Source organism: Myxocyprinus asiaticus, chromosome 5 (genome assembly GCF_019703515.2).
Source record: "Myxocyprinus asiaticus isolate MX2 ecotype Aquarium Trade chromosome 5, UBuf_Myxa_2, whole genome shotgun sequence".
In the NCBI taxonomy this organism is placed as follows: domain Eukaryota; kingdom Metazoa; phylum Chordata; class Actinopteri; order Cypriniformes; family Catostomidae; genus Myxocyprinus; species Myxocyprinus asiaticus.
In genome coordinates this window covers 27,036,051-27,062,025 of record NC_059348.1, presented here as the reverse complement: position 1 = coordinate 27,062,025, position 25,975 = coordinate 27,036,051, and the positions used below count along the sequence as shown (strand labels likewise).

The 25,975-nt window shown below is 37.0% G+C and overlaps 2 protein-coding genes across 3 annotated transcripts in view; one reads left to right on the top strand and one right to left on the bottom strand.

Moving 5' to 3' along the window:
- Window positions 1–5,956: 5,956 nt before the first annotated feature.
- Window positions 5,957–10,983, top strand: LOC127441462 (uncharacterized). Of its 2 annotated transcripts, none has more exons than XM_051698915.1 (7): window positions 5,957–6,893; window positions 7,552–7,696; window positions 7,841–7,939; window positions 8,096–8,240; window positions 8,496–8,641; window positions 8,739–8,878; window positions 9,340–10,983. In XM_051698915.1, exons 1-7 carry the CDS (start codon window positions 6,785–6,787, stop codon window positions 9,441–9,443), a joined length of 888 nt encoding a protein of 295 aa, XP_051554875.1. In that variant the 5' UTR covers window positions 5,957–6,784; the 3' UTR covers window positions 9,444–10,983. The 2 variants fall into 2 exon arrangements, with proteins under 2 accessions (XP_051554875.1, XP_051554874.1); XM_051698914.1 differs by having other exon boundaries at window positions 5,966–6,893; window positions 9,307–10,983.
- A 5,309-nt stretch (window positions 10,984–16,292) lies between these two features.
- The window catches only part of LOC127440281 (UPF0415 protein C7orf25 homolog), a 340,920-nt gene continuing 331,237 nt past the window's right edge, over window positions 16,293–25,975 (bottom strand). The window contains exon 3 of the transcript XR_007897114.1: window positions 16,293–16,539. The gene's annotated coding sequence lies outside the window, so the exon portion shown is untranslated. The remainder of the gene's footprint in view (window positions 16,540–25,975) is intronic.

The following is a 25,975-nucleotide window of genomic DNA, read 5'->3' as shown; positions in this document are numbered from 1 at the left end:
ATTTACTCCGAATGGTGCCAAAAACAAAAAAACATCCAGTGAGCAGCAGTTCTGTGGTCGGAAATGCCTTATTGATGAAAGAGGTCAACAGAGAATGGCCAGAATGGTTTAAACTGACAAAGTCTACGGTAACTCAGATAACCGCTCTGTACATTGGTAGTGAGAAGAATAGCATGTCAGAATGCTATTCTGAGATGCGGGTTGGCGCTGTTTTGGCAGCACGAGGGGGACCTACACAATAATAGGCAGGTGGTTTTAATGTTGTGACTGATCGGTGTGTTAACATATACCTTCCGAACAGTACTGAGAAAATATCGTTTGTGAGCTGTTAAAAACTATTGAAATCTTTTTTTTTCCTTTTTTTTTTTTCTTTTTTTTTTAAAATCAAGGGCAGTACAATGTCATTGGCAATTTGCAGGATCCATTGTACCAAATGAATGAATCTAGACCAAAGTGCCAGTAAAAACATTATTTTCACATTATATGCTTTTTTGTCTTCGTTTCAGGAACTTTAAATATTTGATTAGTTACTCCTCAGCTGTTGTACCAAGGTGTGTGTGTGCTTTTTACTTTTTATTTTTTTTGCTTGCTAATGTCAGCATAGGCCCACTTTCAAAATATTCACTATGTTTTTTTTAGGGTCTAAGGTCATTAACTGAGGTCACTGACTGGAAGAATTGATTAAGATTTCTGATTTCCAAGTCATTTAGATGTTTTTTTCTCAAGGGCTTAAAGTAAAAAAAAATTAATGTTGTGTAACCCTCCAGAGATGGTTTTGCTGAAAAAAAAGAGAAAGAAATTAGTGGCATTAAAAGCTTCAAGTCTTCAAAAAAGAAATGTTGGTGTGAAACGTGAGTAGTGCAGAATAATGTTTTATTATTTTTTCTTTAAACAAAGAAGAAGAAAGCCGTGAAATAATTTTAATACAATAACCCCAGATTACTAAACAATTACTAAAGTAAAGCAAAGGGGATTGTTATGGGATCCTTGCTTATTTAAATTTTTAATTTGAATAGTTTTTAAATCAACCATCATACCCTCAGAGTCCTATGGTTCACCTTACGTCTTAGAACTGAAGCCTGGTCTGTAGAAGAAACATTTCGTTTATGTTTTGATTGTGAATTGATTATGTCATCCTTTGAATTGTCTTTTTTTAATTTTTAATTTTATTTTATTTTTTATCATATTTACATATGAACTTAAGTTAGAAAGTAGTCGCGATGGTTGCAATCAAATCGTGACTGGTTAAAAATATTTGCAGAGACTGCCATCTGTTGATGAATATAGAAATTGCATTTTCATGTTATGAGATGCAATGTAACCCAATAACTGGCCATTGAAAAAGGTAAATTAATTCAAAACATTTTTTATTATTATTAATTGTTTACAATGTACATTGTTTAATGTATCTTTATTTATTTTATTTTATAGCAAATATATACAGACCGTCACTGGTTATAGATTATGCATGTTCACAAAAAATGTACATTTGTTTTAACCCCATTAAACAGTAGTGTACAGTAGTTTGTGTAGTGAAATATTTTAGCTGGTCAACCCCACAAAAGCTTGTTAGTGGCACTTTTAACAAAGGAGTGCCTGGTAGACCAATATCAATGATAGCACAATATAAGCGCACTGAAAGAAAAGTTATAGTTGCATAATGCCAAGAGACATTGCCATTTTGCAGGCATAGATATCATGTGATGGCCTTACCATACACTACAAAATACTGCTGGACTCTGTCCCTACTACACAAATGTTTCACCAGCCTAGCAGGACAGATTGTCAGACTGCAAGATCTAGTCATATTTAATGAGGACACCAGGTCAATCTACCAACACATCAGACTCACTGATTTGAGTATCTTCCACCTGTACTGCTAGTGACCTCAAAGCCAGATGGAGGTTGTGATGAATGGTTCTCTTTACAGATAAGTGGTTCTCCATCCTGTTCCACAACTGAAGGCCTGTGTTGTGGAGGAGTATAAAAGCAGTATGTTAATAATGCAAGACAAATGTTAAATTCACAGCTGGCATTGTTTTGGTTGCAATTGTTTTCTTATTTTAATTAGTTTGGTTTTTTTTTAAGATGTGAATGCTAAAATGTCAGTCAGTGAATTTAGATTTTCTGTTTTACCCATAACTATTTCAGGAAGACATTGTTTATGGAGATTAATCCCTTCTTTCTGCCACTCTAAGAATGACTAGAAATGCATGGTCTTATTTATGTAAAACTTGATGTTAACATTTGCTGTCTTGCAGCTCATTATATAGCAGATTGCAATCTGCAATGGTCTAATTTTGATTATTCCTTGACTTTCTTTGCAAAAATGCAAACCTCTAAATCATATGAGGTGAAAGTATTAAAAAAACTTCTATTAAGAGATTATGGGAGAAATATTTTAATTTGGTGTTGGAGGATGGGGTGTGGGCTGGGATTTGGAAAAAAAAACAAGTCTGCATCTAGAGATGCAAGGGTGTGCCTTATGCAATTTAAGATTTTGCATCAATTTTATTGGACCTTATCTAGAATGTATAGGCTTGGTCTTAAAGACGCGCCCACCTGCTGGAGATGCCAATCGGAAGACGGGGACACATCCCATGTTTTTTGGGGATGTGTTAGGATACAAGAGTTTTGGTTGAAAGTACAGAGGTTCGTATGTGAAGTGGTCAACACACGGTTTTCATTTTTACCTCAGATTGTGTGTTTTGGGGGATGGAGCGGTCCTGCATGTGGGTGATAAATACGTGGAGAGTTGGGTCCTGACAGGCGTGATAATTGGTAGGCAGTTAATTCTCAAGGGATGGAAGTCGTCTGATGCGCCCTCGCTTCGTGAGTGGTGCGTTGAGCTGGGTAGGGTGGCAGCGTTTGAGGAGATGGTGTACAGAAGGCTGGATAACATGGATATTTTCACTAGGAAGTGGGGCGGTTATATGGCCTTTTTGGAGGGTTCTCGGGGAGGGGAAGTGGAGAGGGATTAGATTTTTTTAATTTCTAAATATTTCCTGTTTTATTGTCTATTTGTGTGTCATTGTCAGTTGACTTCCGATCACTAGAGTGCTTGTTTGTGTCGGGTGGGGTGGAGGGATTATTGTTCGGAGAGGAAATTTTTTTTTTGATTTCATGTGGTTTGAGGTTGTATTTTCTATTATGTCTGTGTGATTTTCTGCATGAATCAATAAAAACTTTCATAAAAAACAAGTCTGTCTTGACATCTATTTGCCTTTCTGTCTGCTTTCTTGCTCAAGATATGAATTTTGGGCCTTGTTTATTTTTATCTTTTTAGACTTATTGGAGATTATAGATCAACAGGAAAGTGGTAGAGAGAGGGGGAACAGGATCAGGATATGACCCAATCTGGATTAGAACCCCAGTCCCTGCAGAGCCAACAGGATAAAAACAAAAATCCAATAAAGAGGAAAAAGAGGGACATTAAAACCTGACACTTAACTCTGGTGCAACAGTGCTCATCCTGAATATGTGTTTGATGATGGTCTATGGACAGTTTGTTTTAACAGTGTCTCACCCACCTGTCAAACATCCCCTCCTCCATAATGCGTACATGGAGACATTTTTTAAAAAGAGAAATAACTTGCGCTAGAATAACCATGGCAAATAACCTTCCAAAAATGTATCTTCATTTTAACATGAAATGCTTTTTAACTTGCACACAAAAGTGGATTTGGAACAAAGACCATATAACTTGCTTTTGTTAAACATAATTTAACACAATCAACTGTAAAAAAAGGAATATTCAAAATTAAGGAATATTAAAATAAATAATGACAAACCATTATGATGGAGGAACATAACTTAAAGGAATATTCCTGGTTCAATACAAGTTAAGCTTGATCAACAGCATTTATGGCATAATGTTGTTTAGCACAAAAAATCATTTTGACTCGTCCCTCCTTTTCTTTAAAAAAGCAAACTTCGAGGTTACAGTGAGGCACTTACAATGGAAGTGAATGGGGCCAATTTTAAGAGGGTTTAAAAAAGCAAAAATGTGAAGCTTATAATTGTATAAAAGCACTTACATTTATTCTTCTGTTATTGTTTATTAATTAAGCTGTGAGTTGTTTAAGTTGTTTAAATTGTTGTTTTTGCTTTTTAAGGGTTTACAGCATTACGTTGTCATGGCAACGAAGTTGTAAAATTGGAAATAACTACGCAATAAAGGGTATTAAGCGATTTTGTTACTAAAATCATGTTAACATGCATATTGTTTACGTCTTGTGGCTATACTATAAAATGAAATGTATTTTAACATTTACAGATTCACTTCTATTGTAAGTACCTTGATGTAACCCAGATTTTTTTAGTTTTTTTTTTTTTTTTTTTTTTTTTTTTAAGGAAAAGGAGGGACTAGTCGAAATTAATTTTTCTAATCAACATTATGCCAAAAAAGCTTTCAACTGAGTTTAAAGGGGAGAGTTCAGCCAAAAATGAAAATTTTCTTATTTACTCACCCTTATGCCATCCCAGAAACTTATGACTTTCTTTCTTCTGCAGAACACAAATGAAGGTTTTTAGAAGAATATCTCAAGTAGGTCCATACAGTGCAAGTTAATGGGTGCCAAAATACTGAAGCTCCAAAATGCACATAAAGGCAGCTTAAAGTATTACATGAGACTCCAGTTCTTTAATCCATATCTTCTGAAGCGATATGATAGGTGTGGGTGAGAAACAGATCAATATTTGCGTTTTTACCATAAATTCTCCTCCCTGCCCAGTAGGTGGCGATATGCACGAAGAATGCAAATCACCAAAAATAAAAGAAGAAGAATGAAAAAGTAACCGTGAAAGTGGAGAGTGATAGTAAAAAAAGACTTAAATATTGAACTTTTTCTAACCCACACCTATCATATCGCTGATATATGAATGTGACCACTGGAGTCATATGGATTACTTTTATGCTGTGTTTATGTGAATTTTGAAGCTTCACAATTTTGGCACCCATTCCAGAGACTATTTAGCAGAGACAGGCCACTTCTATTTAAATGAATGGGAGAAATTGGAACGCCCAACCAAGAAGATCTAGTGCCCAACGGTCAAGCATGCAGAAAGGAAGTTCCGCCTTCCAGGTAAAGAGCCAATCACCTTTTAGATACAGACATCACCTGTCAATCAACTCCCTAACGCGCATTAGTGGAAACTGGAAATAGACTCCCGATAGCGTTCCAAAGATGACAGACAGAGGACTGACTTGCTAGAAAAACTTTGCCCATTCACTTACATTGTATGGACCTACAGAGCTGAAATATTCTTCTAAAAACCTTCGTTTGTGTTCAGCAGAAGAAAGTCATACACATCTGAGATGGCATGAAGGTGAGGGATGAGAGAATTTTCATTTTGGGTGAACTATCCGTTTAACTTGTATCCACAGTTTTCCTGAGCAACCACTGGGCGGCGCCATGATGATTCTAGTTGCCTGTTTTCTGTTTCTGGTCTCAAAACGAGCGATCCAGATGGAAATCAACAACCGTTTATGTTTTTTTGGAATAAAAATGAATTTGTGCTGTTGTTGGCTGTCATAACAACTCAAAGTAGTTACTGATATTAACGTAACTAACCTCGGACCATCGCTTTATGTCATCTACACACACAGGTTAGGCACTGTCAATAAAAAAAAAACGGTCATCTCGACTCTGTGAAGTATCGGCAAGTTTTTTGACAATTTTATACAAATATAACACCTTAAACATTACATCACCTTTTTCCTTAACGCGGAAGTGTTCCACGATTTTCCTGTTTTCAATTTCCGGTCTCCAGTGTTCACTCGCATCGACGTATATTCTTAACGGGTAATGTAATGTTGAAGGTATTACATTTGTAAAAATTGTAAAAAAATATGCTGATACTTCACAGAGTCTAGATGACCGTTTTTTTTTTTATAGACGGTGCCTAACCTGTGTGTGTAGATGACATAAAGCGATGGTCTGAGGTTAGTTACGTTGATATCATTAATTATTCTGAGTTATGACAGCCAACAACGGCACAAGTTTAAGTGACACATAAATGGTTGTTGTTCTCCACTGGATCACTCGTTTAGGCAGTTTTTACTTGACTCTCGAGACCAGAAACAGAAAACAGGCAATTAGAATAATCATGGCACCGCCCAGATGTTGCACAGGAAAACTGTGGATACGCCGATGCAAGTGAAAACACTGGAGACCGGAAATTGAAAACCGTCTAATCGTGGAACACTTCCGCGTTCAGGAAAAACAGTAACATTTGTTTAACTGGCTCATTGCTCTAGTATCTGGTTTGTGGCATCTGTTATAATCTTTGAAGACTGTCACTGAATGTTAGCTTAACAATAAAAGTGACCAATATCTTCTTCTTTTAATTTTAGACGCTTTAAGGCTTCACAGTGTGAGTAACGTGTGAAAAATACTGTATGTCGAGACATTCACTGACTTGTGGACGCCACAAAAGGGCGTGTTATTGTCCAGCAGATGTCTCTCTTTTACTTTTCAACAGTGCATCTTTTGTCACGTTATCGAGTTAGATAACACTGTTGTACACGCTGACATTAAGTTATTTAAAAGTCGGTTTATATATTTGGCAGAATTTAACCAAAGTGACAGTACTCGCTACGTAGAAATATATAAAGGGTTTTTAAAGTGTTTGTAGCACATTGTGTAACTAGCTACTTTAGCAATTCTAGCTAGCTTGCTAACTTCATAAGTTATCTCTAGCTATATAATTACAAAGTGAAAAAAAAATTGGTAACATAAAAAAACGGAAATACCTTAATAGTTTATACTCTGTGGATAAAAATATGCCTCTGCTGGGAAATCACAAGATCTTGCGTATTGTTCTCATTGTCCTTTCTCAATTTGTTTACATCACTACTTTGATTATCAACGCACTCGCAGGACCGGGAAAAGGTATGTATCACATTGTTTTATACACTAAACTTTTGAAACACTTGACTGAAATGTTTCTCATGATCTTAAAAATCTTTTGATCTGAAGCGTATACTTAAATGTTTGAAATTAGTTTTGTAGACAAAAATATAATTGTGCCAACATATTAATTTATTTAATTATAAAACTAAAATGTAATTAAAAAAAAATTAAAAAAATAGTTTTTGAAATTGATGACTTGGACCAAATAATAAAGAAAAGCAGCCAGTAAGTGCTAAACGTATATGGGAACTCCTTCAATACTGTTTAAAAAGCATCCCAGGGTGATACCTCAAGAAGTTGGTTGAGAAAATGTCAAGAGTACACGTCTGCAAATTCTAGGCAAAGGTTGACTACTTTGAAGATGCTAAAATATCTTTATTTTGGATTTTGTTTAGTCACAACATAATTCCCATAGTTCCATTTATGTTATTCCATAGTTTTGATGACTTAAGTATTATTCTAAAATGTGAAGAAAAAAATTATAATAAAGAACAAGTGTTTCAAAACTTTTGACTGGTAGTGTACATGCAGACATTTCATAGCCAGAGCTTTCTTCTCTGGAGCTCAGAAACTTATAAAGAAGTAAACAGCTACACTGTCAGACAAACTAATTTCACATGGATTTATGACTTTCAAGGCCCATTTCAGCACAGTACAGGAAATGTGTCAGGGAGGTATGACACACAGATCACTCCTGCTGGATGGACCTTCTCCATATGGGCTCTCATCTATTCCTGGCTCTTTCTGATGAACATTTATGTCCTGACTTGGCTCTGCAGAGGGTACTACAAAACACACACACATATGTCAACACTTTGCTTATTCATACTGTTTTAAAATAATTTTGTTTATAATGTTTGCCCTGAGTTATGCTCAGCTCAGGCTTATGAAAATAGTTAAATGAGTTATGAAATATTTACTGTCAGGTTGTACTCAAGCCCAGCAATCCTGCCCTCTGAATTCTTTCTCTCATGGATCATCAACATGATTCTAAACAGCACCTGGCTTGTCTTGTGGGACCGAGAGTAAGTTTGTTGCAGCCAACATAGTTTTTGGCATAATCAGGAGAGATTTATGCAATACCAGAAATTATTAAAATAATTTGTCAGTTGCTTCTCATAATGTTGGTCTCAGGAGTCAAGACTGGTGAATCATGTGTGTTTGTTTTCTCATTGATTCAGATTGATGATCCCTGCACTGATAGTTCTAGCTCTGATTGCTTTTACCAACTACCTGTTGATCCTCTTCTCTTGTATTGGTCTTCGGGCTCATGGATCATGGCTCAAACAGAACCACCCAAAAGACCTTGTCTGCATCATAGTGCTGGTATGCATTGAACATCTTACTCTGGATCTACCTTGATTCGTAGAAGCAGAGAACTCGGCTTTCTTTGACAATGTTCTTTTAAATGGGTTTTAAATCTCTCACAAATAAGGTACTTAAATATACAGTGTCAAATGAAACAAAACCCACTGGATCTCACAGCTGTTGTTTTCAGAGTCGTAAGATTATTGCAGGTAAATTAAGTGCACTACAGCTTTGCTTGTTGGTTGAACTGACCATGTCAAATTTGTACCTTAGGTTCAAAATGGTATTGCCATTTATGCAACATGGACAACCATTGCCACACTACTCAACTTCACAGTTGTGTTGAATTTGGCATCAGTTTCTGCAACAAATGCGGCTACAGCTTCTTTATGCCTTCTTCTGTTGGAAGTAATTATATGGTAATCATAGTTAAATTATATCATAAATGTATTCAATCTACACAGTGTAGTCTAATCAGTCTAAAGATACACATCATATTTCTTTATTCTTCTACAGGTTTAATTTTGAAAACTTTGTAATAGAGAAGCACGTCCGTTACATCCTTACCGTTTACCCTGTCATTATCTATGCTCTAATTGGAATCTTAACTAAGCATTACGATGCATCAGCTCCTGGCCGAAATGCAGTCTTTTCAGGTAAGCCAATGAAAAACACATCTTTTTTTGTTAATGCTTACCTTACCTTGGTTAGCCTTTATGATATAGCATATGATATAGCATATCATAGAGTCACAACCTCATAAAACTGTAAAGCCCCTCTTAAAGAAATGTAAGAGGTTCAATTCATGTTAAGCTTAATTGATAGCATTTGTGGCATAATGTTGATTTCCACAAAAAATTGTTTTGTCTTGATTTTCCCTTTTAGTTGTATTTTTTAAAATAAACACAAGACAAGGCAAAATTAAATTTTGTGGAAATCAACATTATGCCACAAAGGCTGTTAATTAAGCTTAACTTGTATTGAACCTGGAATATTCCTTTATAAATAGTAAGGTAGCATTGTTTGCATTGAAATGCAGGTAAGCACAAAGATTACAGTGTTGTCATGCTTATATTTTCTGTAGTGGTGCTTCTTGTGATGACCTGTATTGTGTTAGTGGTTCGGGTGGGGCTGGTGGTTTGGAGACACTGGACTCTGCCTCTCATCCATGAAGTCAACTCTGAGGTCCTGATGTCACCAAATAGCGGCACTGAAAAGTAACAATGTGTGTGCTCTTAAACGCTTAAGTGCTTCTCGCAGAACATCAGAGATAACTTGTCCTGAACAATAACCCCTGCAGGTGTGCAATACCTGGATGAATGTTTTTCAGCCTTGACAAAAGCTTTAGAAATGCATGTTACTGTATCTGTCGTCAGTTAAATGTAAAAGTGGGCTGAAATTGCAAATGGCAGCAATTTAGTATCTATTTTGAGCTTGAGCCGTGCCAAATTTGGAATCATAATTGTGCTTTTTGTGGTTATGTGATGTTCTATACTGTATTGTGTATATACAATAACTAATACTGAACACTAACCTGTGTGCGTGACCATAAATATCAGTATTATACCTAACTGTAATTCTGATTGCTACTTTACATACTGTATATTACAAAGGTTATGTATTATGTATTTATTTGTTAGCACTACCATAGTATTTTGATACAGATTGCAATTTTCATTGATTCTTTTATAAAGACAAAGTGTATACATAAAATTTTGAAGGAATATTCTGTGTTCAATACATGTTTAGCTCAATCAACACCATTTATGGTATAATGTTGATTACCACAAAAAAATATTTTGACTCGCCAATCATTTATGAAAAAAATACAATGGAAGTGAATGGACTCAGTCCAGAAATGCTAAAATACACACTTTTAAAATAATAGCCACAAAACGTAAATAGTATACATGTTAACATGATTTTAGTGTGATAAAATCGGTTATTAACCTTATCTTTGTAAAGTTATATCCAATACCGGGATTGCAAGGTTTCGTTATCATGACTACAAAGTTGTAATCTAGGATAAAACTATACAAAGATAAGATTAAAAAGCAATTTTGTCACTAAAATTGTTAACATGTATTTATGTTTATGGACTGGTCCCATTCACTTCCATTGTAAGTGCCTCACAGGAACCATGATTTTTGCTTTTTTTAAATAAAAGGAAGGAGTTAAAATAATGCTTTGTGGTAATCAACATTATGCCACAGATGCTGTTGATTGAGCTTAACTTGTATTGAACCCAGAGTATTCCTTTCAAAAATGACTAAAAACACAAAATGCACTCATGCAAGAATGCTCTTATTATTAATGACAGCTAAAAATGTTATTAGAGACCAGAGAACGAGAGAGACTGACACAGCTTAGTTGCATGATACACACTAAGAAGAATTAGTCATAACAAACATGTTTGGCAACACTTTGTGTTAGTTCAGTGTAAGTACCCGGGAATCCACCTTGGTGTGGCTCATAAGCTGCTGAAATCTGGGCTTTCTACAGTGATTAAAAAGACATTCAGCTTTGCCGCAAATCGGTTGTGCCTTGTAAGAACACACACTTTGATCATGGCTCTTCTTCTACATTTACTTTGGTGTGGATGTGAACTGAAGCATCCTGTCATGCATGTTGTTGCCCTTTGGAATGTGTGCTTCTGGCAACAGCTGGAGCAAACTTGACCCTGTGTACTTTGGCTTGTTCACTACAGGAAGAATTACTCATGAGAAACTAAAAGACAAATAAAGAAACTTTTTTCCTCCAAGGAGTTTAGCATCCCCTCCATTTCAGACTCTGTGCTAATATTAATGTTGTATGTTAGGTATGTTTTCTTCTGTGACATTTTAATCTCATTATTTAAATAATGGTGATTATTTTACAATTTTGAATACTGAGACCAATTTATAAAGGTGTGCACCAGACTAACACGTCTTCTCTTTACTAAAAACTAAATCTAGATTAAGCCCTGTGCTAGAGGTTGACCAATAGTGGATTTTACTGATACTGATAACTAAGTTGGGCAGTACCTGCTGATTAAAATTGATACTGAATGAAAAAATAACACTCAAAGTAAAATAGTGCTGAACTTTTTACAAAAATAAACAGTACTGACTGAACCATGAAAATGTATTGTACTTTTTTAAATGAAATAAATAAATATATAAATATTAATATATGTGAACTAATATTAGAATTTTAAAGTCAGCTGATTTTTAAATTGATGTTGTTTCCTTAATAAATACATAAACCATACTACACCATTATATTATTGTATGGAACATTCCTATCCTGACTGTTAAAAAAAGAGCATTTAATTTTCAACTAATGTGCATAAAATAAATAAAGTTTTAGTTTGTCCATATTCTCAAATGTTAAAGGTGCAGTATGTAAGATTCAGAAACCCTTATTATAAATGACACCTGTGGCCGTTAAGTGAACTGCAGCCTGTTGCTCGTGATCGCGTGCACACACTGTATAGGGACGCGAGCGAGCATGACTCCATAGGGAAGCGAGACTGAACGTGATTCACCGGCATCATGATCACAGATGAGGTAGCATAATTAAAATTACACAGTTATGATAGTTTCACTACAAACTTTGAGACCGTATATTATATTTGACTCTCCAGTGCTGGAACAGGGCTAAAACAAAGTGTGGATATAGATCTGACTATGCAAGACTATAGTTTGAAGTAATCACTTTTCTTTGCATGACACACTGACTGTATTTATACGATAGCCTATGTCGGCGTTAGCTAACTAGTCAGCTTTATCAATAGCTGTTAGCTAAATTCGGTGGATAATGACAGTAGCTGTTTATAGAATAGACTGTACATTATAAATATGTTGACACAATTCAGTATTGATGTGATTCCATCACAACTGTCATTCTGATATATCGATGAGTTATTGTTTTTATAATAATAGATTGTATATATTTTCTATATAACCAAGTTACGGTACACTAATGAATGGATCTTTTTGCATTATCTTGAACATTGTCTAGCATTCATTTCATGTGTTATTGTAGTTTGCTGAATAATTACAGATGAACATTATGTCAGTTTCTGTGAATCACCATACCTGACTTTTAGTATAAAGAGAAGATCGTTGAAATTATTTGAAAGTTACGAAGCAAGGTAGCTTGCAATTCGTCAGTGTTAGCAGGCAAGATCAAGTTAGCTATAATTACACAGATCAATCCTTATGGCCAGGGATGGATTACCGACCGGGCCAATGGGGCCAGTGCCCAGGGGCCCTTGACTGCCGGGGGAGCCCTGGGCTTTAAGGTTGTGCCAGTTTGGCGATCCCCCTGCTCGACCGCTCAACAACTTTTGGGCCATTTGCTACAAATGATGGGAGGGGAGGGGGGCCCTTGGAGATAATTGGCCCCAGGGCCTTTGCAAGTCATAATCCGTCCCTGCTTATGGCACTATATTTCACATGCTTTGCAGTTATGTAAACTTACCTGTCCAATAAGAAGAATGCCAATTCAGGGTCGGTTTTGATCCCCAAAACCAAACGATGGTCCCTCCAGGAATCAAATGCCCTGCCGATGTTCACTCTAGTTTTCGCTCGCCACGATCATGTTCCCGCTTAGCCAGACGGGATTCAGTAAATGGTTTTTTTTTTTTTTTTTTGGCTTACTTAGAGTTTGTGTAGGAGTCGGTGTTTTGCTGGGAGCCGGACGTTTGCTGGATTCCATCTCTAAGATAACGTTACCTAGTTTTGCAGTTTGTTGCCGCTGTTGAATAGCGGAAGAGAAGCACTAAGGCAAGGCTCTCGGTAGCATGCATAAACATCACATCCTTTGGATTTTCCTGGCAAAAGCGACCCGCTCCCTTCGCATGAAAATCAGTCTACAGGCTTTAATAGGCAACCTAGGAAGTCCGGGAAGGGCTCATTTTTAAAGTTGCGTTACAAACCGTTCACACATTGGCAAAAAATAAAAGGTGAATATTACATGAAAAATGTTACATATTGCACCTTTATTTCAAAAGAAAAATAAGGGGGAAAACACTTCAATAGACAGTTCACATGGTGTTGATTCAGTTCACAGTTTACACTTGCACTGATTCCTACTACTCCAGTCTCAAGCTTCATAATAACAGCGAAATAGCACATTGTTGTTATTCAGTACAGTTGTATGTAGAGTAACAATATTCACAGATAGCAGTGGTATTCGGCTGAACTCGGTGGTGAAGCGGCTCAGACTATAAGCCCAGGCCAGGGGCTGTTCAAACAGATGGAACACAACAGAATGGAACCGAACGCGAGGATCTCGAGACACATTTCCAAGTTGAACATCTATCCTGACAAAGCATTTAAACAATTCATTGCTTAATCTGAGAAACGCTTATAAGAGAGCAAGGCGCAATGGCCAAAGACCTCCACCAACTGTAAGGGGCTGTTCACACTGAACGCTTTTGCAACCATCCGTTTGTTTTTCTATGTAAACGCGTGCTAGACGAACATCTTTGTTTCCCTTTGTTTTTGTTTATTCAGCGTCTCATGTAGGAGCGCTGTTTTTTAGATGATGTGTCTAATTTAAAAAAACTTGAAAAGCATATTGAGACAACTGCTTTCTGTTAAACTGTATTTGTTGTGCTGTCTGGCATTTTTTAGCGCGCGAATGTGCCTGAATTTTGCAAGTCATCGTATTGCAGTGAGGATAAAAAATTTAATTGAAATCAGATGCATTTCTGATTGGTTTATACGTTTCTCTCGGCTGCATGATATTAATTTGCTTTCTCACGTCACTAGCTTTAAATATGCAACTTAGCTGGCTAATGAATGCATAAACGCTGGATATAAACTAATGCAAATAGATGGTAATAGATGGTAACAATAATGATAATTAAACATTTGGGTAGGACTTGCTTGTATTTTTGTCACATTGTTCTAACCGCTTGAGGTTAGCTTTAATGTTAGCATTATATCATCCTTGTCTGCAAACATACTGCTGTTCTCTACTAATGCAGCATCTAGTCAACAAATTACTTAATAATGATATGACATCGTGTACTGTAGTATACTGTATACATACCTTTTCGTTGCTGATGTTTTAAATCTGGATCTGAAGTGTTCCGCTCAATGCAGATTGTAGTCTCACGTGTCAAAACATACACCACAAGGCATCAGTGCATTGATCACTCATCTCTAGAGGCCGCTCTCATACTGTATAACGACAGCAGACCCTTCCCAGCCGCTCCAGCACCGGGCGCAACAGGGAAAAACTATTGGTGCTGATTTTTACCAATAACCGATAGTTCCGGAAATCTGTTATCGGTGCCATTTAATCGGCAAAACTGTTATATTAGTCGACCTCTACCCTGTGCTATTAAAACATTGATAGTGTTAACAGGAAGTCACCAAATAGCGGCAATGACAAGTAACAATGTGTGTGCTCGTAAACGCTTAAGTACTTCTCACAGAACATCAGAGATAACATGTCCTGAACAATAACCCCTGCAGGTGTGCAATACCTGGATGAATGTTTTTCAGCCTTGGCAAAAGCTTTAGAAATGCATGTTACTGTATCTGTCGTCAATTAAACGTAAAAGTGGGCTGAAATTGCAAATGGCAGTAATTTAGTATCTATTTTGAGCTTGAGCCGTCCAAATTTGGAATCATAATTGTGCTTTTTGTGGTTATGTGATGTTCTATACTGTATTGTGTATATACAATAACTAATACTGAACACTAACCTGTGTGCGTGACCATACCTAACTGTAATTCTGATTGCTACTTTACATACTGTATATTACAAAGGATATGTATTATGTATTTATTTGTTAGCACTACCATAGTATTTTGATACAGATTGCAATTTTCATTGGTTCTTTTATAAAGACAAAGTGTATACATAAAATTTTAAAGGAATATTTTGGGTTCAATACATGTTTAGCTCAATCAACACCATTTATGGTATAATCAGGGTTCCCTCTGGTCCTTAAAAAGTCTTAAATTGACTTTTTAAAATTGAAAAGCTTGAATAGAGGAGAGGCTTAAAACAGCAGAATCTGTGTGTGTCATAATCATCTCTCTCTCTCTCTCTCTCTCTCTCTCTCTCTCTCTCTCTCTCTCCTGCATCCATCATTTAGCAGCTGACGCTTGAGTTTAGTGTGAGTGCATTCAGGGAAGCGCACTTTTATGGAATTTACGATGTTATACATGTGTAAACCTTCATAAACCCATTATTCTGCATCTCTGTAAGCAAGCGATGCGCTAACACTATCGCTCCTGCTTATAATCGAGGAAGCTGCCAATGTTACAATTTGCAAGTGTGTGAGGTTGGAGCGTCTTTTGATGCCTTTCAAATCATGGCGCTTCCTTATTTTACATTATCTCTCATCTCCATCTCTCTAGATCTGACATATACAGGTATTTCCTCTGCAATCTGAATCAGTCACTTTAAAACAAATTTGTAATAATATACAAAACAATAATATAATTATATAAATATTATAAAATTAATAATATACATAATATGAAAATATATTATCTATATTTAATATTTAGTATTAGCCTAATCTGTTTTCAATATACATCATAACTAATTATGCAGCACAGTTCTCTTTCATAATTTAATCTGTTAACATTTTCAATATTGTCAACTTTAAACGGCCATTTTTAAGGTAACTGACGAGTTTTGAGTTTTACTTAAGATTTCACACAAAAATGAAAATTGTCATCACTTACCTTCATGTTGTTGCAAACCCGTATAACTTTCTTATTTCAGTGGATATCAAAAGGACTTATTAGGGAGTTTCAGTCACCATTTACTTTCATTGAATGAAAAAAAGATGCAGTGACACTGAATGAGACTAAACGTTTTGCTTAACATCTTTTTTGTTCCATGGCAGAGAAAAATTCATACAGACTCAACGATGAGCATTGATGACAGAAATTAAATTTTTAAATGAACTGCCCTTTAACTACCTGTTAAAGTATTTGTTAAAGGTACACTATATTGCCAAAAGTATTCGCTCATCTGCCTTTAGACGCATATGAACTTAAGTGACATCCCATTCTTAATCCATAGGGTTTAATATGACGTCAGCCCACCCTTTGCAGCTTTAACAGCTTCAACTCTTCTGGGAAGGCTTTCCACAAGGTTTAGGAGTGTGTTTATGGGAATTTTTGACCATTTTTCCAGAAGCGCATTTGTGAGGTCAGACACTGATGTTGGACGAGAAGGCCTGGCTCGCAGTCTTCGCTCTAATTCATCCCAAAGGTGCTCTGTCGGGTTGAGGTCAGGACTCTGTGCAGGCCAGTCAAGTTCTTCCACACCAAACTCGCTCATCCATGTCTTTATGGACCTTGCTTTGTGCACTGGTGCGCAGTCACATTGGAACAGGAAGGGGCCATCCCCAAACTGTTCCCACAAAGTTGGGAGCATGGAATTGTCCAAAATCTCTTGTTATGCTGAAGCATTCAGAGTTCCTTTCACTGGAACTAAGGGGCGAAGCCCAGCTCCTGAAAAACAACCCCACACCATAATCCCCCCTCCACCAAACTTCACAGTTGGCACAATGCAGTCAGACAAGTACCGTTCTCCTGGCAACCGCCAAACCCAGACTCGTCCATCAGATTGCCAGATGAAGAAGCGTGATTCGTCACTCCAGAGAACGCGTCTCCACTGCTCTAGAGTCCAGTGGCGGCGTACTTTACACCACTGCATCCGACGCTTTGCATTGCACTTGGTGATGTATGGCTTGGATGCAGCTGCTCGGCCATGGAAACCCATTCCATGAAGCTCTCTACGCACTGTTCTTGAGCTAATCTGAAGGCCACATGAACTTTGGAGGTCTGTAGCGACTGACTCTGCAGAAAGTTGGCGACCTCTGCGCACTTTGCGCCTCAGCATCCGCTGACCCCGCTCTGTCATTTTACGTGGCCTACCACTTCGTGGCTGAGTTGCTGTCATTCCAAATCGCTTCCACTTTGTTATAATACCACTGACAGTTGACTGTGGAATATTTAGTAGCAAGGAAATTTCACGACTGGACTTGTTGCACAGGTGGCATCCTATCACAGTACCACGCTGGAATTTACTGAGCTCCTGAGAGCGGCCCATTCTTTCACAAATGTTTGTAGAAGCAGTCTGTATGCCTAGGTGCTTCATTTTATACACCTGTGGCCATGGAAGTGATTGGAACACCTGAATTCAATTATTTGGATGGGTGAGCGAATATTTTTGGCAATATAGTGTATATTCCAAGAAATAAATACCCTATTCAAAGCAGCGCCATATTTAATTTTTGACGAGAATGACAACGAAACTGTGAGGGATAGACATACAGTCTAAAAAAAGTTTTTGGATCGTTCCACAGACAAAACATTGGAAAAATATATTTTCAAGTACACTCAGTAGACAAAAAACTCTAGACAACATGAGTTGTGGAAAATCAGATGGGATCTAGGAGCTTTATACAGCTTTATACCATTTGTGCCATGAAGAGATGGTAAGTCTATCCCTCACAGCCTTATTTCCATTCCCATTAAAAATCAAACATGGCACTACTGTGAATAAGGTCTATAGACCAGTCCTCTTGTTTACAAAAATGTCAGCGCATGCGCAGTAAGTGGTAGCAGAAAGCCCACTGACTGTTGATAGATTTGACAGATTAGATGATTTGTGTATTTATGACACAAAACCATCATAAATACAAACATATTCTTAGCGATACAAGTACTATAGTGAAATGAGTTAATAACAAACATGTAATCAAATTTTTGCTGCAAAGTTGTGAGTTGAAATGATCTCCTCAGTCCAGTCAGCTCTGTTGATGGCTTGAAGCCACAGCAGTTAACGAGAGCCCTCGGAATCATTTGTCAACAATGTAATCCGATAAAAGTTTACCTTTTGCTCATGGTTTTTGCCACCACTTCTGTGTTTGACATAAGCAGTGAGATTGCCAAAGCATTGGTCTATTGCGTCACGTCTTGCTGGAAAGCAAGTGACTAAAGAGAAGTGTCACAATATAGGCTACATATTTGAGGTTACGTGCATTCTTCATGAATTAATTTAGAGTTTTAATGTTGTATTAACTTATTTAAAAAAAGAAAACACATAAATGCACAATAAAATATAAGAAACATGTCCAGAGTCATCCAAGTAGCCTCAGTGGTTTTGTATTTACCAGCTAATGAATTATTTAATGTGTTTTTTTTTGTTTGTGTGTGTGTGTGCAAAAGTGGTCTTCAATTTCTCTTTTATTTGGCCTTAAAAAGTCTTAAAAACTATTAAATTTCATTCCTTTGAACCTGCAGAAACCCTGATAATGTTGATTACCACAAAAAAATATTTTGACTCGCCCCTCATTTATGAAAAAAATGCAATGGAAGTGAATGGGCTCAGTCCAGAAACACTAAAATACACATTGTTTAAAAATAATAGCCACAAAACGTAAATAGTATACATGTTAACATGATTTTAGTGTGATAAAATCGGTTATTAACCTTATCTTTGTAAAGTTATATCCAATACCGGGATTGCAAGGTTTCGTTATCATGACTACAAAGTTGTAATCTAGGATAAAACTATACAAAGATAAGATTAATAAGCAATTTTGTCACACGAAAATTGTTAACATGTATTTATGTTTATGGACTGGCCCCATTCACTTCCATTGTAAGTGCCTCACAGGAACCATGATTCTTTTATTTTTTAAATAAAGGAGGGATTAGTTAAAATAATGCTTTGTGGTAATCAACATGAATATATTAATTTGCTTTCTCATGTCACTAGCTTTAAATATGCAACTTAGTTGGCTAATGAATGCATAAACTTGACCAGCTGGATATAAACTAATGCAAATAGATGGTAAAAATCGTGACATTTAAACATTTGGGTAGGTATTTTTGTCACATTTGTCACAGATCTCTACCCTGTGCTATTAAAACATTGACAGTGTTAACAAGAATTCTTCTTATTAAAAAAAATAAATAAATAAAAAAAATAAAATAAATAAATGAATGCAAAGATATAGCATACTGAGTCTTCTGGATGTGGTGATACACTGTGGTAAACACAAGATGATTTTGACAAACCCAGAGCTTGTTTTGATGTGAACATATCTAGGTGACAATTACAAATGTTTTTTTTTTGTTTTGTTTTTTTTTGGTTCCTGGATAGTAAGTGTTATTTCCTAATTGCTTATGCCTCAAAAGTATAGACAATGGCTATTATTCCCCACAAACTTTGCTTTTGTGACCAGGACAGTGATATTTTAAAATGAACATTCCAGGTAGATTCAGTGCTGAGTAAACTTGGAGTAACTTATAAAACTTTCTAGAAATTTCCAGTAATATAAATAGTAGTATAAATACAGGGGCCTTAAACCCACCAGTTCAGTTTAGTTCCAGCTGCCTAAGTGGATACATATCAAGACCTTGCTGGATGCCTCGAAGTATGATGAGTACGGCTGGGAGGTCATAGGAGACTTCAAAATGGTGGCATTCCTGATGGGTCTCCAAGCGGTTTTACCAAGTTTCCCTGCTATCTTTGCCTTTGGGACAGCAGGGACACCAAGGTGCACTACCACAAGCGGGACTGGCCACAGCGGACGAGTTCTCTGTGGGGAGGAACATCGTCAAGTGGGAGCCACTGGTGGACCCCCGGAAGGTGCTGATGCCACCACTGCACATCAAATTGGGCCTTATGAAACAATTTGTCAGAGCTCTAGATAAGGAGTCGGCAGCCTTCAAGTACCTTCAAGACTTCTTCCCTAAGCTGTCTGAGGCAAAGGTCAAAGCTGGTGTCTTCGTCGGACCACAGATAAAGAAGCTCTTGGAGTGAAAGCGGCTCGGAACAGCTTTGTCGCAGTGGTTCGGGGCTTCCTGGGCAATCACAAGGCCGAAAGCTATGTGGAGCTGGTTGAGACTCTGGTGAAGAACTAAGGCACAATGGGCTGTAGGATGTCCCTCAGAGTCCATATTCTTGATGCTCATCTTGATAAATTTAAGGAGAACATGGGAGCGTACTCAGAGGAGCAAGGCGAGCGCTTCCATCAGGATATACTGGACTTTGAACACCGCTACCAAGGACAGTATAACGAGAACATGATGGGAGACTACATTTGGGGACTGATTCGTGAAAGTGATTTACAGTATAATCGTAAATCTCGAACAACTACTCACTTCTAAATCTTTTGTAGTCATTTTTGTATTACTTTAGTATAAAGACGTTAATTTGGATTCATATGTTGTTTTTTTCTGACTTTATGTGAACGAAAAGACACACATTTGCCCGTTTTCTCATCGGAAATAGGTATATTTCAAAATATCACCGTTCTGGTCACAAAAACAAAGTTTGTGGGGAATAATAACCATTTTAAGGCATAAGCGATTAGGAAATAACACTTACTACCCAGGAACAAAAATTGTGTTACAAATGTACTATCCCATCTACAACTTTAACCTACTACTTAGAAGGATGATATAAACACAATGCTGCAGGGATATGTGATTCATTGTTTTTTTGTTTTTTTGTGTGTGTGTTATTGTGGCTTTTTAAAACATAATGGATTATAATGGGTTTCTTAGGGATCATATCCATAGTGTGACCCACTTGTGAAACTGCTTAACAGATTTATTGTGACAAGTCAAAAAGGTAAACCAAGATCTTTGGTGCCTGTATTCAAAGGCACAGGCATTTTGTCTTTTTAAATGTTTTATTCAGTGTTGAATTATTTTTTTGAATTAAGCTATTTATTTAAGACAAAGGATTTTCTTACAAATATAACACATTTTCCAGCTACATATTCTTCAAATTGAACTGCTTATTGGAACACAACTAGCTGCAGTTATGGACTAAACAAAATTAATTTAAATTAGCAGGTCAATATTAAAATGTAGCAAATCTGAAATTTTGTGCCAGAGCCATTTTACATTAATCACTCAGTTACTGCTTCAGCTGCTTGATATAGATAGTCATGCTACATTTTGGTTGAAATTTTCAACTGTTTCTTTCAAATGTGTTTTCAAGTGATAAATAACAAATATCAGAATGATATCAATGACCCATATGCAGAACAAGAAGTAGCGCCATTCACCATAGTCTTCAGGATGCATGGAAAATCGAAATCACAAAGAATATGACAAAGGGGAATGATGAAAATGTATAAATAAATAATGTATACCCGTAATTATTAGTATATATAATTTTATAGCAGGAAAGTAATTTCTTACCAAAGATCCTGTTGTTTCTCATATCTTCTCAAAGTAAAACTGGAATATTAAAATGGGTTTACATATAAAGTTACTTAGATGTGTTGCATATTAAAAAATGTTGTGAGTATAACATTACATATACAATATGTATATACAAGCATGAAAATGATGCCTTAGACAAGAAAACCGTACTTACTAGAAATAGTCGGCAGCAACAGTGAAGTTTATGTTCTTGCTATTGGCTGTTATATTTACTCCAAGAAGGGTGTAAAAAGACACTTCCTCTTTAAGGGGCACCACAGAGACTCGCAGCTTATTTAGAAAGTTCAACACATTTCTCTGCCCTCCCCCTCCACCGTCTGAAACATCACTGACAGCAGATGTTTCACCACATTTTTTACTAATAATGTTACAACCATCAGCACTATATTCTCAGCACCACACCCTGTCAAACAACTGTCTCCTGTATGCAACTCTTCTGTCTCCATGTTCTCTCCTCTGACTGACACGGAGGCTCAACTCCTCCTCTCCAACCACCCCACCACCTGTTCCCTTGACCCCATTCCTTCTCACCTTCTCCAGGCCATCTCTCCGTCCATCCTACCTGCACTCACACACATAATTAACACGTCTCTACTTACAGGCACTTTTCCCAATACATTTAAACAGGCTTGAGTAACCCCGCTGCTGAAGAAACCCGCACTTAACCCCACACAAATACAACACTACAGACCAGTCTCTCTCATCCCATTCATGGTAAAAACACTTGAAAGGGCAGTTTTCAGTCAAATCTCTGCCTGTCTCTCACAGAACAAGCTGCTGGATGACAATCAGTCAGGCTTCAAAAGTGGAAACTCCACCGAGACTGCCATGCTGTCTATCACTGAGTCGCTGAGACAGACGAAAGCTGAATCCAGGTCATCTGTCCTGATTCTGCTGGACCTTTCTGCAGCCTTTGACACAGTCAACCATCAGATCTTACTCTCCACCCTCTCTTCGCTGGGCATCACAGGAACTGTGCTTGACTGGTTTAATTCCTATCTCTCAGGTAGGTCCTTCAAGGTAGCCTGGAGAGGTGAGGTGTCCAAGCTACATCAGCTACTTACTGGGGTACCTCAGGGATCAGTGCTTGGGCCACTTATCTTCTCTATATACACAACATCACTGGGACCCATCTTTCAGGCACATGGTTTCTCTTACTTCTGCTACACCGATGACATGCAGCTCTACTTGTCTTTCCAGCCCAACGACACCAGAGTGACTGCTCAAATCTCTGCCTGTTTGGCAGACATCTCGGCCTGGATGAAGGAACACCACCTGCAACTTAACCTAGCCAAGACCCTGCTGTTGAACACAACATCACCATGCAGCTGGGCTCAACTACAGTAATGCCTTCCAAAACGGTCAGAAATCTAGGGGTAACCATCGATAACAAACTAAATTTCACAGACCACATCTCAAAGACCGCAAGATCATGTAGATTTACACTCTACAATATCAGGAAGATAAGACCCTTCCTCTCTGAACATGCCACACAACTTCTTGTTCAGTCACTTGTCATAACTAGACTGGACTACTGTAATGCTCTTATTGCAGGCCTCCCTGCATGTGCAATTAGCCCCTGCAAATGATCCAGAATGCAGCAGCACATCTGGTCTTTAATGAACCAAAGAGAGCACATGTTACACCACTCCTTGTCTTTCTTCACTGGCTGCTGGTTGATGCACTTATCAAATTCAAGGCTCTGATGCTGGCATACAGAACAGTCACTGGGTCTGCTCCAGCATACCTAAAATCATTTATGCAGAGCTACGCGCCCACTAGAAGCCTGCGGTCGGCTAAGGAATGTCGCCTTGTTGCACCAACACAAAGAGACACCAAAAAACTTTCCCGGACTTTCGGCTTCATTGTACCACGTTGGTGGAATGACCTTCCCAACTCCATCCGTGAAGATGACTCACTTTCTGTCTTCAGAAAATGGCTAAAAACACATCTTTTCCATGAGCACTTAACCAGTCACCAGAAAAATAATAATAAAATAAAATAAACTTTTCAAAAAATTTACTCTGTTTTGAATACTACTATTCTGATGCTAGTGAAACTTTGTAATATGGCACTTTTCGTACCACTGTCTCCTTAAGATGATTCGCTTATGTTTTCCTCTTTTGTAAGCTGCTTTGGATAAAAGCATCTGCCAAATGAATAAATGTAAATTTTAAGGGGTCTGTTCTTCCTGAATATTTAGGGTGAGACAGTGAGTCACATTTACTGTTTTTATTTATTTATTTATTTATGTGTTGTTAATTCTTGATTTAGAACAGGCAAGATGTTCTGTTGGTCAAGTCAAATGTTTAGCAGAAATGTGCAGTTACTGGATCGTGCTATTCACATAATGTAACCTAAAAAAGGAAATACCATCAGTGTAGATGTCTGGCAACTAAATGTACTGTATGTATACTGTATAACTGTATGTACATTCTGCTCATACATTAAAACACCCCTAGCAGAATATTCAATATGTTTATCCTTTTTTTCCTAAAGAAGACAAATCATAAATATTGCTTTTGCTTTTTAGTATGTAGTATTGCATCACCTTTTGTGATGGTTGCGCAGGAATACTTGGTTTGTCATGAACAGTGAAGCTGTCCAGTGTTCTTGACAAAAGCTTCCAGGTAGTGTACGTTTTTGGCTTCCTGGCATATTCTGGATTTTTGATTTATCACGAAATGCTGCAGTCAGTCATTCATCCTCAAGGGTGCAACACAATTTTAAGAACCAATAGTGTGTGCACTTTTTGACAGGATAATTTGGGTAATTTCAATTATTTTTTTGTGGAATGTAGTTAAATGTCTGTTATGCAGCTTCTTCAGTGCAGTACTAAAAAAAAAAGGAAATGTTTATTATGTCTCAGTTTTTAAACTTCTCATATTCTGCAAGTGGTATGCAAACTATGAGCAAAACTGTATATATACAGTTGCAGGAAAAGTATTGGAACCCTTGGATTCATTAACTCATTGAACCTCTTTTTGCAGCAAACACCAAATGTTTCCTAGCAGATCAGACCAGCATAAAATGATCAAGATGAATTTTGCACAATTCCTTTTTACACAACTTTTTTCAGTGCAGCAATATTCTCGGGATGGCTGGTGTGAATTATTTCCTTGGTCATGCCAAAGAATCTCAGTTTGGCTGATGTCAAGGCTGGGCCACTCCACAAGGCATATTTCTTTCTCTAGAACCTGTTCTGTTGTTTATTTACTTAAATAATAGCCACAAAACGTAAATCATGTTAACATGATTTTAGTGTGATAAAATCGCTTATTAACCTTATCTTTGTAAAGTTATATCCAATACCAGGATTGCAAGGTTTCGTTATCATGACTACAAAGTTGTAATCTAGGATAAAACTATACAAAGATAAGATTAATAAGCAATTCTGTCACACGAAAATTATGTTAATGTATTTATGTTTATGGACTGGCCCCATTCACTTCCATTGTAAGTGCCTCACAGGAACCATGATTCTTTTATTTTTTAAATAAAGGAGGGATTAGTTAAAATAATGCTTTGTGGTAATCAACATGAATATATTAATTTGCTTTCTCATGTCACTAGCTTTAAATATGCAACTTAGTTGGCTAATGAATGCATAAACGTGACCAGCTGGATATAAACTAATGCAAATAGATGGTAAAAATCGTGACATTTAAACATTTGGGTAGGTATTTTTTGTCACATTTGTCACAGATCTCTACCCTGTGCTATTAAAACATTGACAGTGTTAACAAGAATTCTTCTTATTAAAAAGAAAAAAAAAAATGAATGCAAAGATATAGCATACTGAGTCTTCTGGATGTGGTGATACACTGTGGTAAACAAAAGATGATTTTGACAAACCCAGAGCTTGTTTTGATGTGAACATATCTAGGTGACAATTACAAATGTTTTTTTTTTTTTTGTTTTGTTTTTTTTTTGGTTCCTGGATAGTAAGTGTTATTTCCTAATTGCTTATGCCTCAAAAGTATAGACAATGGCTATTATTCCCCACAAATTTTGTGACCAGGACAGTGATCCAAACACCAAACGTTTCCTAGCAGATCAGACCAGCATAAAATGATCAAGATGAATTTTGCACAATTCCTTTTTACACAACTTTTTTCAGTGCAGCAATATTCTCGGGATGGCTGGTGTGAATTATTTCCTTGGTCATGCCAAAGAATCTCAGTTTGGCTGATGTCAAGGCTGGGCCACTCCACAAGGCATATTTCTTTCTCTAGAACCTGTTCTGTTTTTTATTTACTCAAATGCTTTGGGTTGTTGTGTTGTTGCATCACAAGCACCTATTGAGCTTCAATTGGTGGACAGATGGTCTGATATTCTCCTGCGAAATGTCCTTATAAATTTGGTAATTTATTTTTCTGTAGATGATAGTAAGCTGTCCAGGCCCATGATGGCCCCTCCACTATAATTCACATTTGGGATGAGGTATTGGTGCAATGGCTTTTTTTGTCCACACACAACGTTATTATTTTACTCCAAAGAACTCAACTTTGTTTCATCTGTACAAAGAATATTTTAGCG